Source organism: Dendrobates tinctorius, unplaced genomic scaffold, assembly GCF_039654945.1.
Source record: "Dendrobates tinctorius isolate UK_male_01 unplaced genomic scaffold, ASM3965494v1 ptg000086l, whole genome shotgun sequence".
Lineage (NCBI taxonomy): Eukaryota > Metazoa > Chordata > Amphibia > Anura > Dendrobatidae > Dendrobates > Dendrobates tinctorius.
In genome coordinates, this window is record NW_027361754.1 from 42,800,987 (window position 1) to 42,818,378 (window position 17,392).

Sequence of the window (17,392 nt, forward strand, 5' to 3'; positions counted from 1 at the left end):
GCTGAGCAGCAGTTGGGAGTTGAAAGCTGCTTCTAAAGAAGCATTAACTGACCATGTGAAACAGCACTGAAGTAAGGTGTTCTTTAGAAGCAGCTTTTAACAATGTAGGAGAATTCCATCTCTGAGCCTCTGCATTTTTCACTCTTGTATTCAGACAGAGGAATTCATACACTCTGTAAATAGAGTACAGATTTTGGGTGAGCAGCAGGTGAATGCTGCTTCTAAAGAAACATGAATTGATCTCCATATGAAGCTTCACTTTAATATGGCTCTTGACAAAGAAGGAAGCAATATTAAGGTAATGAAATATATTGCAAAAATTCAGAAGTTTGCAATTCCTAGAGGATGAATAGAAAATGTACTTGTCTCTCAAATACTATGCTGAAGTCTTGTTTCACATGACCAACTCATGCTTCTTTAGAAGAAGTTTTCAACTGCCATAAGACAAACTCAGTGCTTCATTTACTATAAAACTCACTTTTTTGAGAATGAGAGTGGAGAACAGAGGGCTCATAGATGGGAATTTTTCTGCCCTGACAGTTTGTAAGTAAACTAAGCATTTTGGTTGAGCAGCAGTTGAAAGCAGTTTTTAAAGGAGCATGAACTGGTCATACGAGACAGCATAAAAATAAGGTAATTAAATAAATTACAAAAAATGCATAACTTTGTAACTTTGCATGGAGGATAACTAAATAAAAAAGTGACCCTCTAATGGTCTGAGCCATGAAAAGGTTGTGACATTTGTATATTTCCCATTTGTAAATTGTATTATGTAACTGAACCGATTGTGGAGCACATAGGTACATCAATATAGGTGATATATGATGCATCCAAGCATTATTGTTTGCTAGACTTTATAGTTTCTACTGGGAAGTGAATGACTCAAAAGTCTGCTCCAAATGGAATTTTCTTTCTGTTCGACCTTTAGGACCCATGATTGTGTCAGAGCCTATTCTCCTTGGAGGATAAACTCTATCCTTGGAGGACAGCAACTCTAAACCTATTGATGCCAAGATAAACCAGTTTTTCACAATATGTTTTCATAAATTCCTACTGTTGTAAACTTCATCCAGCAGGACACCTACCTTTGCACTATTCGGGCCTGTGGACCTTTTGATGGAGGTTTCCTAGAATCTTCCATTATACTAAGCGTTTGGCAGCGAAGGGCAATGATCTGTTCTTGGTTTTTCAGCAAATAAATACCGCGCCCCTGATTCAGCCCAGTGGGTTTGCAAATCCACATTTGCCCATCTGAATAAAGAATTAATATGGCACGGGTCATATCATTACAAGAAAACCAAGTCCTTTACTAAAACCATGGAGCCTGGAAGTGTGATTCCTGATTTTGCCCTTGCTCATGTAGTGTGTTACTTTCAGAAGAAAACATGTCCCGGATATGTGATATGACTTCAGTATGTAATTGTACCTGTCATAGAACAGGCACTTAATAAATGCTTATTGTGCGGAGGAGGTGAGTTGTGACATCACCTATTGTGAATGGTGGATTCAGTGTTCCCTACTGTATATAGAGATGTTATTAGTCATTATGCAGGAGGAGGTGAGCTGTGACATCACCTATTGTGAATGGTGGATCCTGTGTCATCTACTGTATACAGAGGTGTTATCAGTCATTACACAGGAGGAGAAGGCGAGCTGTGACATAATCTATTGTGAATGGTGGATCCTGTGTTATCAACGGTATATAGAGGTGTTATCAGTCATTATACAGGAGGAGGTGAGCTGTGACATCACCTATTGTGAATGGTGGATCCTATGTTATCTACTGTATATAGAGGTGTTTTCAGTCATTGTACAGGAGGAGGAGGTGAGCTGTGATATCATCTATTGTGAATGGTGGATCCTGTGCTATCTACTGTATGTAGAGGTGTTTTCAGTCATTGTATAGGAGTTGGAGGAGGAGAACTTTGAAAAGTTTTCTGTACATAATGTGATGTGTGAAATTAGTATGAAGCCTAGTGGGAAAAATATACAGTGATATGGAAAATTGAATAAAAAAGCATTATCACATGCAAGAAAAAAATGTAATATCAAAGCCTGATTTAAACAATAGTTCATTTATCCGATGGTACATTCCATTTAAATAACTCAGGAAACTATTGTATACAGTGGGGCAAAAAAGTATTTAGTCAGTCAGCAATAGTGCAAGTTCCACCACTTAAAAAGATGAGAGGCGTCTGTAATTTACATCATAGGTAGACCTCAACTATGGGAGACAAACTGAGAAAAAAAAAATCCAGAAAATCACATTGTCTGTTTTTTTTTCCTTTTATTTGCATATTATGGTGGAAAATAAGTATTTGGTCAGAAACAAGCAATCAAGATTTCTGGCTCTCACAGACCTGTAACTTCTTCTTTAAGAGTCTCCTCTTTCCTCCACTCATTACCTGTAGTAATGGCACCTGTTTAAACTTGTTATCAGTATGAAAAGACACCTGTGCACACCCTCAAACAGTCTGACTCCAAACTCCACTATGGTGAAGACCAAAGAGCTGTCAAAGGACACCAGAAACAAAATTGTAGCCCTGCACCAGGCTGGGAAGACTGAATCTGCAATAGCCAACCAGCTTGGAGTGAAGAAATCAACTGTGGGAGCAATAATTAGAAAATGGAAGACATACAAGACCACTGATAATCTCCCTCGATCTGGTGCTCCACGCAAAATCCCACCCCGTGGGGTCAGAATGATCACAAGAACGGTGAGCAAAAATCCCAGAACTACGCGGGGGGACCTAGTGAATGAACTGCAGAGAGCTGGGACCAATGTAACAAGGCCTACCATAAGTAACACACTACGCCACCATGGACTCAGATCCTGCAGTGCCAGACGTGTCCCACTGCTTAAGCCTGTACATGTCCGGGCCCGTCTGAAGTTTGCTAGAGAGCATTTGGATGATCCAGAGGAGTTTTGGGAGAATGTCCTATGGTCTGATGAAACCAAACTGGAACTGTTTGGTAGAAACACAACTTGTCGTGTTTGGAGGAAAAAGAATACTGAGTTGCATCCATCAAACACCATACCTACTGTAAAGCATGGTGGTGGAAACATCATGCTTTGGGGCTGTTTCTCTGCAAAGGGGCCAGGACGACTGATCCGGGTACATGAAAGAATGAATGGGGCCATGTATCGTGAGATTTTGAGTGCAAACCTCCTTCCATCAGCAAGGGCATTGATGATGAAACGTGGCTGGGTCTTTCAACATGACAATGATCCAAAGCACACCGCCAGGGCAACGAAGGAGTGGCTTCGTAAGAAGCATTTCAAGGTCCTGGAGTGGCCTAGCCAGTCTCCAGATCTCAACCCTATAGAAAACCTTTGGAGGGAGTTGAAAGTCCGTGTTGCCAAGCGAAAAGCCAAAAACATCACTGCTCTAGAGGAGATCTGCATGGAGGAATGGGCCAACATACCAACAACAGTGTGTGGCAACCTTGTGAAGACTTACAGAAAACGTTTGACCTCTGTCATTGCCAACAAAGGATATATCACAAAGTATTGAGATGAAATTTTGTTTCTGACCAAATACTTATTTTCCACCATAATATGCAAATAAAAGGAAAAAAAAACAGACAATGTGATTTTCTGGATTTTTTTTTCTCAGTTTGTCTCCCATAGTTGAGGTCTACCTATGATGTAAATTACAGACGCCTCTCATCTTTTTAAGTGGTGGAACTTGCACTATTGCTGACTGACTAAATACTTTTTTGCCCCACTGTATGTACATTTTAAGCACAAAACTAATCGCTCCAAGTGAAGCAAAAATATGTAGAAAAGTTAAGGTCACTGAGTACTAGAAACTATGTATTGTTACCTTCATATGTAGAAAAGAAGACTTCTGCTTCATCCTTCATGTCCAAGCGGACAGTCTCAGGAAAAAATTCAGCCATTTTCAGCACCCTATTAAGAAAGCCAAATAATCACACAATTGTCACACTATATGGTTCCCTAACTGTTTTAGGGCATGTTCACACGCTCAGTATTTGTTCAGTATTTTACATCAGGATTTGTAAGCCAAAACTAGGTAGGGAACACTCAGAGTTGACGTATAATAAACCCGTCACCACTTCTGTATTTATTACCCACTCCTGGTTTTGGCTACAAATACTGATATGAAATACTGACCAAATACTGAACGTGCGAACTTGGCCTCATGGATTTGAAACTCATAGATTTGTTTCCCTCTACTGGGATAAAAGTCCAGCGTTCTATAATTTAGGAATGGTGGCAGTCATATATTTCCTCCATTGTGTAGGTTCATTGAGAAATCTCTACTTGTTGGAAGGGTTCTTTGACAATGTAAGTTTTTCTACAACACCACCACTGGAAAAAGGAGGCATAACACGATGTCCCATTCAAATCAATGGAATTGTTGGTGTAATACAGGACTCGACAAGTCCTCCAGTGCAAGAGACGCTCTTTGCCACCAATTTTCACTCTAGCCAAGAAATGAGCTCCCTCAAAAAAAAAAACTCCATCGAATTTAAAAAAAAAAGAGTATATGACTAAGAGTTTTCGAAGGGAGAGTTCAAAAGTTTGTAGTAATAATTCAGCTTTGGATCTTGACACAAATTCAACCAGATTACAACGAGAGTGGGAGGTCAAAGACAGAAAATAAATTTTGCATCAGAGCACAGGCAGCATGACTCAGGGATTGTCGTTATTATTGCAGCTGAGTTTGTTTTATTCTGAGACGTTGAGAGAAAACAAAGCTCGTAAATTCAGCCGGGGACCAGTCCAAGGCCAGTCAATGGTGACTCTCTCACTATGTGTGTTTATGAGGAGAGACCTATCCATTTAGGGCAGCATAGTGAAGGAGAAACATGTCCATCTAGGGGAGCATGGAGAACCTGTTCATCTATGGGAGCTTGGTGGAGGAGAAACCTGTCCATCTAGGGGTGCATAGTGGAGCAAAGACCTGTCCATCTAGGGGAGCATGGTGGAGGGGACATCTGTCCATCTAGGGGTGCATGGTGGAGGAGAAACCTGTTCATCTATGGGAGCTTGGTGGAGGAGAAACCTGTCCATCTAGGGGTGCATGGTGGAGCAAAGTCCTGTCCATCTAGGGGAGTGTGGCCCCCCTGAGGCTCAGTCGCCACAGAGGTACTGCACCTTCTCCTAAGGTGTTGTGCCCCACCATCCAGGTAAGGTGGTAACTCCTTGCCACACTCCAACACCTGCTTCCCACACACAGGATAGTTCAGCAGGACCACATTGCTCAGGGTATAGCAGAGCACCTTTCGTGGATCCTTGCTTCGTAACAAGAGATGTGCTGGGAGGTGGGTGGAGTTAGTATAAAAGAAGGGGAAAGATAGGATTCAGGGGGTTGAGTAGAGTTCAGTTCAGTCTTAGTTCAGTCTGACAGGAGGTCAGTCGGGAAGGAAGCCACTCAGTGAGGAGTGGGGGATCCCTGGAAGAAGGGATGGAGGAAGGAGTGCTGCAGCTGCCTCAGTGACCTGAGCCAGCTGGCACGGGAAAGGAAAGAGAAGGAGAGACATAGAACTGTAACCTGCATTTCCATAAGAGAGAGAAAGACAAGTACGGAACGAAGAGGAGACAGAACAGAGAGGAGGAGTGGGTTGGATAGGAACCCTGCCTATAGGTTCTCAGCGCAAGGCTGGGACCCGGTCCCCGAGGTTGTATGGACACTTATGGCTCTGCAGCAGACACCGGTGGAGTAGTTGGCTGTAAATGCACTACTCCCATCAAAGACTTGGGACACAACAGCAAACTAATAGAGAGCCAGGATTCAGGAGAAGGGAGTCCCCGAAGCAGGCTACAGCTGTCTGTCATACAAGTAGAGTTGTTAGGAACATCTGACAGGAGGAACTTCAGGGAACCACGGTACTGGAGCTCTCCACACTACAAGGCGCATTGGCGGAGTCGTTCAGGAAGGCACATGTTGGCGGGGTGCTGGCAGGGAGAGTCCTATCTCGCTTGGAGTTTGGCTGGGCCTCTGCCCCGGAGGACACGGTACTGAAGCGGGCACCTGTGTGCACTACGAACTGTGAGAAAAGCTTTGAAACTGCAAACCCTGGTGTTCTCCATTCATTCCCGCATCAGCACCACTACATCTGGGTATCCGCGTCTACACCATCCTGGGCCTCTCCTCATCCATTGCACCTACACTGCCCTGGGACTACAGCTCCTCCTGTGGGGAGCTACACCATCTTTGCTGCATCACACCATCAGTCCCAGTGGATCTGCAAGCAGCGTTGGCTTACCATCTTACTTGCCAAACACCACGGGTGGCGCCACGAACTACTATTACATTAAACCACAAAAACAACCACCATTGATATTGGGCGCCCAGGGCCACGGACCGGGTCGCCGCTGCTGTGACACCTCATCCCCCAGACACCGGCCCGGTACCGAGTACCCCACAGCCCTGGGTGAAGCCTGGGAGGGCGACCCAGGAGCAAGGTGGAGGGGACATCTGTCCATCTATGGGAGCATGGTGGAGGAGAAACCTGTTCATCTATGGGAGCTTGGTGGAGGAGAAACCTGTCCATCTAGGGGTGCATGGTGGAGCAAAGACCTGTCCATCTAGGGGAGCATGGTGGAGGGGACTTCTGTTCATCTAGGGGTGCATGGTGGAGGAGAAACCTGTCCATCTATGGGAACATGTTGGAGAAAAGACCTGTCCTTCTAGGGGAGCTTTGTGGAGGTGTGGAGGAAAGACCCGTCCATCTAGGGGAGCATGGTGGAGGAGAGACCTGTCCATCAAGGGGAGTGTGGCTGGGATGTGCCGCCAAGGACTCACTTTGGATTAGTTATTTGAGAAGCATGACGCCTCATCGGCTTTTCAAGTTATGGGTTTTTTTCAGCACATTTCAGAGTAAAACACGCACGGCTGTAATAACTCTACCAGTGTCTGATTCATGCTTCCAATGGTTTGGCCGGCAAGAATTTGCTGTCACGCTCCCTTTATCAATGCTTTCTTACTTGTTCTTATTAGGTTTTGAAGTTGCCATACTTATACATTTGTGAAGATCTAATATTTGTCTCTTACCTGGCTTTGTTGATTTTCTGCATGACTCTTTCGTATTCTCTTAGGCTGTTTAGGAGTCCAATTTTGGTGGTGAGTACTTTATTGTTGGGTATTTGATACAGAAGTTGTTCTCCTGGCAAAAAAAAAACAAGTAATTACATAAGCAATCACCAAAACCTCCTGCCAAAATCCTACCACTGCCCCTATTGGTCAAACAATCAGTAGATTTGGATTCCATTACCATCTCTATGCTGATGACACCCAATTATACGCTTCTTCTCCTGACATCACGCCAGCCTTTCTAGAAAACACTGGCGATTGTCTAAACGCTGTGTCTAATATCATGTCCTCACTATATCTGAAACTGAACCTGTCAAAGACTGAACTCCTTGTGTTTCCTCCCACTACTAATGTACCTACACCCGACATTGCCATTTCCGTCTGTGGTTCCACTATTACTCCCCAGCAACATGCCCGCTGTCTTGGGGTCATACTTGATTCCGAGCTTTCCTTTGCCCCCCACATTCGATCACTGGCTCGCTCTTGTCATCTGCACCTCAAAAACATTTCTAGAATTCGACCTTTTCTTACTTTTGACTCTGCAATAACTCTTACTGTTTCTCTTATTCATTCTCGTCTCGACTATTGTAACTCTCTTCCAATCGGTCTCCCTCTTACAAAACTCTCCCCTCTCCAATCTGTCTTGAATGCTGCAGCCAGGATCATATTCCTCACCAATCGTTACACCGATGCCTCTACCTTGTGCCAGTCATTACACTGGCTACCCATCCACTCCAGAATTCAGTATAAACTTATTACCCTCACCCACAAAGCCCTCCATGGCTCAGCACCACCCTACATCTCCTCCCTTGTTTCAGTATACCACCCTACCCGCGCCCTCCGTTCTGCTGATGACCTGAGGTTAGTATCCTCAATAGTCAGAACCTCCCACTCCCGTCTCCAAGACTTTACACGTGCCGCGCCAATTCTTTGGAATGCACTTCCCAGGTCAATACGATTAGTCCCCAATCCCCACAATTTTAAGCGTGCCCTGAAAACACATTATTCAGACTGGCCTATCGCCTCAACACATTAACCTAACCTATCCCTGTGTGGCAGAGCCAAAAGTTTTACCATAACCAGGTTCCCAGCATCATGTTCCCACATGCTTTATGCATTCATTAGCCCTCTGTGTCTGTACTGTTACACACTTAACATTATGGCTGGTCCATACAATCAGGGCAACTGTTACCACTCATCTTTCGTGTCTACCTCTTTCCTCATAGACTGTAAGCTTGCGAGCAGGGCCCTCACTCCTCTTGGTATTTGTTATAATCTACTGTATGTGATTATTGTTATGCTGTAATGTCTATTGTCTGTACAAATCCCCTCTGAAATGTAAAGTGCTGCGGAATATGTCGGCGCTATAAAAATAAAATTTATTATTATATTATTATTACCTCTACTCAAAACCAAAAATTCAGGTATAAGTAGAGTTGACCTCCATACTCCCATCCTTCCATAGTATACTAAGGTGGAGAACATCCCTGGTTGACTCCTTTTCCTGTTCATCAGTGTTGGTTCTTGGTTCTGTTCTACAGAGGAAATGTATTCTATGCCAACCAATATGTGGGGAAGTGGTGTAAGAGTTCTAGAAAGGGCATGAAGATGGAAACAAACACCAACCTTTATATTCTGGGTGGAGGAACTTTGGTCACTAATAAGGGGCCCATTTTCATTTCTCTCTCTTTTTTGAATCTTACTGATCACTTACCTTCTCGGAAGGCATAGTACATTGTAGAACTCTTGGTCTCACACCACTTCAGCTTGTAATCATCCCTCTTGTTGTCGTAGATTCGTTGCCATCCTTTGCTCAGGCAATAAGCACTTACCCTACAAGAAACGTATATCAGCTACCCGAAAACTAATTTCATTCCGTGTAGCTTTTTTTTAAGGTGCGGTGACTTGCAATGTAATTAGATAATTTTGGTCGCAGTGGCTGGCTACACTATTTGGGAACTGTAATCGGCAGTGTTATGGGGCAGTATGGCTGCATTCTGCTAGCAGACTAAGCTGGAGTGGCTGCATGAGTTATAGGGAACGCCATCAAACTGGAGAAGGGAGACAGAATTTTTTTGATGAGTAGTTTAAGAGCAGGTTAGCTAAAAAAAAGCTACAAAAAATCACTTAAAAAATGCTTGAAAGACTCTTTCTATTGTAAGACATCTTTGCTGTTCATATGTTGCTTTTCAGCATTTTTTTCTGCTTCAGGTTTTGAAAAACGCTTGGTCTGAAAAATAATTTAACAGGTAAAACTTTCATACACACGGGATTCATCAATCACAATAGGCAATCACATTAGAGCCGATTTAATTCCCCCTTCCTTCACAGTGAACTTTGCGCCCGCTTATTAGACACTTCCACACAAATGCCTCTAATGTTCATGTGCGTTTTGTGAAACAACAGGAAGTTACAGTCTAACAAATCTGGCCAGTGTGAGAGTTGCAAGATTTCTAGATTTTATTTTTAATGTAGATTATGAAATGGAAATGAAAAAAAAACATGTTTATTTTTAAAAACAGATTTCAACAATTGGTGATTTTCTGAATATCACTTTAAGGAGGTCAGATCACTCAGTTGGAGTAGGGAGACTTATAGGCCATGCTTTCCTCCCTTGGAAATAAATATGTCAATTGTCTCTTCACACAGGAAAATGGCACATATTGGAAGTAGCAGTCCTATAAGTTATTATTGACTAGAGATTACCCAATTTGGTTGTAAGCAAATCGAATTTGCCTCAAAATTTCCCTTAAAAATTGGATTCACCCAAATCCAAATTTTTTGTGACTTGCTTCTTGCGAATCCAGCAAAATGTCAGACAGTCACCATATTGCTGAATTGTTGATGACTGGGATAGGTGGTAAAAAATACCAAATTAGCTGAAGATGCCGTTGAAATTATGGCTCAATAATGGCAATGTTATTCAAATTATTCCTTAAAGGCGTTGACCCTACCCAGCAAGTTATCACCTATCTGTAGGGTATGAGATGACTTAATAATCACTGGGGGTCCCACTGATCCTGAGAATGGGGCACTGAAATGCCCTACTAGAATTTAGTGTTGGCCATGCATTTCTGTACTTCTGCTCTTCTTAGGCAGGGGTGTAAATACAATAGGTGCAGGGGCTGCAATCACACCGGAGCCTTAGGAGGCCAAAAAAGTCCCTTTTGTCTGTATGAAAAGGCCAATACTATTAAAGTCTTGCAATAATTGGACCTTTTGCATTGGGGCCCATGAGCTTCAAGTTACGCCACTGTCCTTAGGCATTATCCATTATATGTTTTCCAGGAAACTGCACCCATCCAACATTCTGGACGCAGCTCACACCCTCACCTTCCAGGATTAGACATCGTGAAGTACAAAGAAGTTAACAGAGGGTCAACATTTGACTTCTACTCATGTGTTTCAATTCGTGGTCATCCAAATACCTATGCTGTGCTACATCGTGTAATCCATACTAGGTACAAGAATGATGCTCGAAGACCTAATAAATCCCAGCAGATAAAAATATACACTTCTAATCTATCATATTTCCATTCCACCCAAAGAAAATACGCCCTGATGACCAAGCAAAATGGAGAATCTAGAATTATACCTTTTGTTATTTACTTTGCTGAGTCCCTAAGTGCGTCTTGGGTTTACTATAAATATAGAAGCTTACATCATGGAGCCATGGCACTCATTTACCCTGAGGAGTCCAACTGTGACTCAGCTGAGCTGAATCTCAGATTAGGTGAAAGCACGGTAGGTGTGGAGTCTCGAGTCTGGAGCACTGAATAATATCACACCCCGTAAGGGCGGCCTAATTGTGGAAAATGCCCTTTGACCAGATGAGGCTCTCCCTACCATATGGAATACTATCGCACAATCTACAAATAACCATATCAATCATATTTGCCACACAATATTTCCCAAATAACTGTGCCCATCTACAGCCTACCAACGTTTCCATCCAATGCCCCAAATAACAATTGTAATCAGTGCCTCCTCCACCAGGTACTGCGCAACTAGTAAACTATACGTTGTCTAAGTAGAAGTGCCACATTGTTTCTATAAGATCTGCCTTCACCTATACACTTAATATCACCCGTAATAACAAGCATTGGGAACCAGATAACCCATCTAGCTGGGGTGGCCAATACACTCTTGGTAGCAGCACAGGTAGAACTTTTCTAATGCCTGCCCTGATACGTTTTCGGTCTCCGACCCTGGACACTTTAGATATCTCATTCAGCGTCTTAGGGTACCGTTACACTTAGCGATGCACAAGCGATCCCAACAACGATATGGATCGCTGGTGCATCGCTAAGTGGTCGCTAGTGAGCTGCCACACAGGCAGATCTCACCAGTGACATAGCAGGGGTCGCTACTTACCTGTCAGACGCGGCGATCCTGACTTCCTCACGCCCGCGTCCACACGTCGCTCATCGGCGCCACAGGAAGCCCAGCAGGAAGCTGACGACAAGAAACGGTCCAGGACGTTCTCGCGCGACCAGCGATGAGCAGCGGGGGAGCCGGTCGGAGGTAAGTATCAGACATAGCGATATCGCTAGCAATATCGCTGCTATGTCGCAAAATCGGTGACATTACAGCGATATTGCTAGCGATATCGCTATGTGTAACGGGGCTTTATCTGCCATACAATATCTATCCCAGGGTTCCCCAACTTCAGTCCTCAAGGCCCACCAACTGATCATGTTTTCAGGATTTCCTTTGTATTGCACAGGTGATGCAATTATCACCTGAGCAATACTAAGGAAATCCTGAAAACATGATCAGTTACCTAATACAGTGTGTTTTGTGGCAAATGTGATTGAAAGTTAAGAAAATAGGACATGTAAGATGAATGTGATTTTTTGGGGAATAGACTTACAGTTGTGGCCAAAAGTATTGACGCCCTTGCAATTCAGTGAGATAATACTCAGTTTCTTCCTGAAAATGATTGCAATCACAAATTCTTTGGTATTATTATCTTCATTTAATTTGTCTTAAATGAAAAAACACAAAAGAGAATGAAGCAAAAAGCAAAACATTGATCATTTCACACAAAACTCCAAAAATGGGCCAGACAAAAGTATTGGCACCCTCAGCCTAATACTTGGTTGCACAACCTTTAGCCAAAATAACTGCGACCAACCGCTTCCGGTAACCATCAATGAGTTTCTTATAAAACTCTGCTGGAATTTTAGACCATTCTTCTTTGGCAAACTGCTCCAGGTCCCTGATATTTGAAGGGTGCCTTCTCCAAACTGCCATTTTTAGGTCTCTCCACAGGTGTTCTATGGGATTCAGGTCTGGACTCATTGCTGGCCACCTTAGAAGTCTCCAGTGCTTTCTCTCAAACCATGTTCTAGTGCTTTTTGAAGTGTGTTTTGGGTCATTGTCCTGCTGGAAGACCCATGACCTCTGAGGGAGACCCAGCTATCTCACACTGGGCCCTACATTATGCTGCAAAATTTGTTGGTAGTCTTCAGACTTCATAATGCCATGCACACAGTCAAGCAGTCCAGTGCCAGAGGCAGCAAAGCAACCCCAAAACATCAGGGAACCTCCATGTTTGACTGTAGGGACAGTGTTTTTTTCTTTGAATGCCTCATTTTTTCTCCTGTAAACTCTATGTTGATGCCTTTGCCCAAAAAGCTCCACTTTTGTCTCATCTGACCAGAGAACATTTTTCCAAAACGTTTTAGGCTTTTTCAGGTAAGTCTTGGCAAACTCCAGCCTGCCTTTTTTATGTCTCGGGGTAAGAAGTGGGGTCTTCCTGGGTCTCCTACCATACAGTCCCTTTTCATTCAGACGCCGACGGATAGTACGGGTTGGCACTGTTGTACCCTTGGATTGCAGGGCAGCTTGAACTTGTTTGGATGTTAGTCGAGGTTCTTTATCCAACATCCGCACAATCTTGCATTGAAATCTCTTGTCAATTTTTCTTCTCCGTCCACATCTAGGGAGGTTCACCACAGTGCCATGGGCTTTAAACTTCTTGATGACACTGTGCACGGTAGACACAGGAACATTCAGGTCTTTGGAGATGGACTAGTAGCCTTGAGATTGCTCATGCTTCCTCACAATTTGGTTTCTCAAGTCCTCAGACAGTTCTTTGGTCTTCTTTCTTTTCTCCATGCTCAATGTGGTACACGCAAGGACACAGGACAGAGGTTGAGTCAACTTTAATCCATGTCAACTGGCTGCAAGTGTGATTTAGTTATTGCCAACACCTGTTAGGTCCCACAGGTAAGTTACAGGTGCTGTTAATTACACAAATTAGAGAAGCATCACAAGATTTTTCAAACAGTGCCAATACTTTTGTCCACCCTCTTTTTTATGTTTGGTGTGGAATTATATCCAATTTGGCTTTAGGACAATTCTTTTTTGTGTTTTTTCATTTAAGACAAATTAAATGAAGATAATAATAACAAAGAATTTGTGCTTGCAATAATTTTCAGGAAGAAACTGAGTATTATCTGACAAAATTGCAGGGGTGTCAATACTTTTGGCCACAACTGAATTCATTCTGACCTTCCACATGTTACCGAAGCAGTAAATCCTAAACTATTCAGATGTATAAATACAAGATATTCATGTTTGGACCTATTACTACAAAATTCCCCCAAAAAAGTATTATTGGATACTGTGGAAACGAATAGCTTTTAGACCCCAAAAATATTTTTTTCACGGTCACCTCCCGGACCGAAACTACAGTCATGTGAATCCTTAACCCTAAGAGTCAAAGAATAGAAAACATTAACACAATGCCGTCTTTATGTACAACCGTCCTAACAAGCAGCAGAATAAAAAGTTATTTAAAAAAAAAATTAATGCCCCCCCAAACTTCCCTGCTAAATCCTCTCTGAATTCAGTGCCGAAGCTCCGGTGGTACCTGATGGTCATTATTCACTTTTCAGCTATAACGGTAGGTTCAGTTGTGAGGATGTGGACTGTCTAGCTCCATTCCTACCCTGGAGACAACTGTCATATGCAAAAGTGTGATGTGAACAGTGTTATGCGTTTCTATGCATTTAATGTGTATGTGTACAATTCCTATGCAATGTGAAGAATAGCGGGGTTAATGTTGGAACCCCATGACAGTGCATAAGAATAAGTGATAAAAGCAGAAAAGTTATTAGTAATATACTGAAAGGATAGCAAATAGATTAGTTAATGTTAGGTAAAAGCCCACTGATGGGTGAGCCAATAGTGTTAATAAAAGGGGAAGGACTTCCTGATTGGACAAAGATAGGAGGAGATGAAAATATAAGTTGGTTGACTGTGGAGGTCACATGCAGTGGGCTGCTAGGGTCAACATGGGCCTATGACTCAGCAGTAGATTGCCATATCACCATTCCATGCTGATCAGTCTGTCGGGCCCGGGAATTCAAGACTGGCGTCGAGGACATCAGGCACACAAGGATTGTGGGGAAAGATGGACACAGACTTAAAGCGGAAGGTAATGGAATCTGGGTGCACTGCCATCGGTGGAGAGGAATCCCTAGCTTTAGTGGAGTCAGCAAGGCAGCAAGGGAAGTGATGTTCCATGCAGATCGAGTGCTAGGGATGAAGTTATGTCTAGTTCTTGAGGGAAAGACTGTACCCTGTTGTGCCCTATCCCACAAGCTCCACTATAAGAACCGTGAACTGTTCAGTAAATATTTCACTGTTGAAAAGCACTTGGTGCCTCATGGATTGTGTGCAGCAGTTCTGTAAGATGGAAGCCTGGAGCCATCGGTTGCCTAGTGCCCACATGTGAGTACGATGCCTCCTACACCTAATAGCACATTGGGACACGTTTTGCCTGTAGGATGCCTGAACATGTGCTATGGAATTAATGGTGCTATATAAGTGAGTAAGGCTGGAGTCACACATAGCGACTTACCAGCGATACCGACACCGATATCAAGGTGTCAGGATCGCTGGTAAGTCACTATGTGATCGCTGGTGAGCTGTCACACAGACAGCTTCACCAGCGATCAGCACAGCGATGCCGAGCGCCCGGCATCGCTTGCCATCCCTGTAAAAAATACAATTAAAATAAAAAATATTGTTATTCTCGCCTTCCGACGTCCCGCGCAGCATTCCTCTCTCCACGCTCCGGTCCCAGTGATCCTTTGCGAGAATGACCGCGAGAGTCTCGGTCTCGCGGTCATTCGTGCAAAGGATTACTGGGACCGGAGCGTGGAGAGAGGAATGCTGCGCGGGACGTCGGAAGGTGAGAATAACAATATTTTTTATTTTAATTCTATTTTTTACAGCTGATCGCTGGTCTCCCGCCTGTCACACGCAGCGATGCGTGCTGGCCAGCGGGAGACCAGCGACGAAAAATATGTCCAGAGGTTTCTTACAGCGATCAGCGATACCGACAGGGGGGGCGCTCGCTGATCGCTGTCACACACAGCTATCTCGCTGGTGAGATCGCTGTTACGTCACAAAAGTTGTGACTCAGCAGCGATCTCGCTAGCGAGATTGCTGTGTGTGACTCCCGCTTAAAATAAATAATAAATTATAGAACTATATATGCAACAAAAAAAAATATATACACTGTACATACACACATACACATTTTATATATACTTTATACTGTGTGTATTATATATCTACTTTGGTTTCATCAGACCATATGACATTCTCCCAATACTCTTCTGGATAATCCAAATGCTCTCTAGCAAACTTCAGATGGGCCCGGACATGTACTGGCTTAAGCAGCGGGATACCTCTGGCACTGCAGGATCTGAGTCCCTGGCGTTATAGTGTGTTACTGAGGGATTGGTAGATTTTGTTACAATGGTCCCAGCTCTATGCAGGCCACTAGGTCCCCCATGTGTTTCTGGGATTTTTGCTCACCGTTCTTGTGATCATTTTGACCTCACGGGGTGAGATCTTTCGTGGAGCCTCAAATCAAGGGAGATTATCAGTGGTCTTGTATGTCTTCCATTTTCTTATTATTGCTCCCACAGTTGTTTCATCACACCAAGCTGCTTGCCTATTGCCGATTCAGTCTTCCCAGCCTGGTGCAATTTTGTTTCTGGCGTCCTTCGACAGGTCTTTGGTGTTCATCACAGTGGAGTTTGGAGTGTTACTGTTTGAGGTTGTGGACAGGAGTCTTTTATACTGATAACAAGTTCAAACAGGTGCCAAACATGCAAGATTTCTGGCGCTCGCAGACCTGTAACTTCTTCTTTAAGAGGCTCCTCTGTCCTCCACTCATTACCTGTAGTAATGGCAATTGTTTGAGCTTGTTATCAGCATAAAAGACACCTATCCACAACCTCAAACAGTCACACTCCAATCTCCACTATGGTGAAGAACAAAGAGCTGTCAAAGGACACCAGAAACAAAATTGTAGCCCTACACCAAGCTGGGGAGACTAAATCTGTAATAGGCAAGTAGCTTGGTGTGATGAAATCAACTATGGGAGCAATAATAAAAAAAATGGAAGTCATACAAGACTACTGATAATCTCCCTCGATCTGGGGCTCCACGCAAGATCTCACCTCGTTGGGTCAAAATGATCATAATAACGGTGAGCAAATATACCAGAAAGACAAGGTGGGACCTAGTGAATGGCCTGCAGAGAGCTGGGTCCACTGTAACAAAGGCTACCATCAGTAACACACTATAACGCCAGGGACTCAGATCCTGCAATGCCAGGAGGTATCCTGCTGCTTAAGCCAGTACATGTCCGGGCCCATCTGAAGTTTGATAGAGAGCATTTGGATTATCCAGAAGAGTATGGAGACAATGTCATATGGCCTGATGAAAACAAAGTAGAACTGTTTGGTAGAAACAAAACTTGTCGTGTTTGGAGGAGACGGAATGCTGTTGCATCCAAAGAACACCATACCTACTGTGAAGCATGGGGGCGGCAACATCATGCTTTGTGGCTGTTTTTCTGCAAAGGGACCAGGACAACTGATCCATTTGTCATGAAAGAATGAATGGGGCCATGCATCATGAGATTTTGAGTGCAAACCTCCTTCCATCAGCAAGGGCATTGAAGATGAAATGTGGATGGGTCTTTCAGCATGATAATGATCCCATGCACACCGCCAGGGCAACGAAGGATTGTTTTTGTAAGAAGCATATGAAGGTCCTGGAGTGGCCTAGCCAGTCTCCAGATCTCAATCCCATAGAAAAACCTTTGCAGGGATTTGAAAGTCCGTGTTGCCCAGCGACATGGAGGAATGGGCCAACATACCACCAACAGCGTGTGCCAACCTTGTGAAGACTTACAGAAAATGTTTGACCTCTGTCATTGCCAACAAAGGATATATAACAAAGTATCGAGATGAACTTTTGTTAATGACCAAATACTTATTTTCCACCATAATTTG

General features: G+C 43.5%; 1 protein-coding gene across 1 annotated transcript in view; it reads right to left on the reverse strand.

The window, feature by feature from the left end:
• TTLL10 (tubulin tyrosine ligase like 10) overlaps window positions 1-17,392 on the reverse strand; it is a 113,348-nt gene that overhangs the window by 44,980 nt on the left and 50,976 nt on the right. The window contains exons 4-7 of the mRNA XM_073585319.1: window positions 8,779-8,897; window positions 7,026-7,137; window positions 3,828-3,913; window positions 1,086-1,251 (exon numbers count right to left, since the gene is read on the reverse strand). Of these exons, the coding sequence (XP_073441420.1) occupies window positions 1,086-1,251; window positions 3,828-3,913; window positions 7,026-7,137; window positions 8,779-8,897 (483 nt within the window). The remainder of the gene's footprint in view (window positions 1-1,085; window positions 1,252-3,827; window positions 3,914-7,025; window positions 7,138-8,778; window positions 8,898-17,392) is intronic.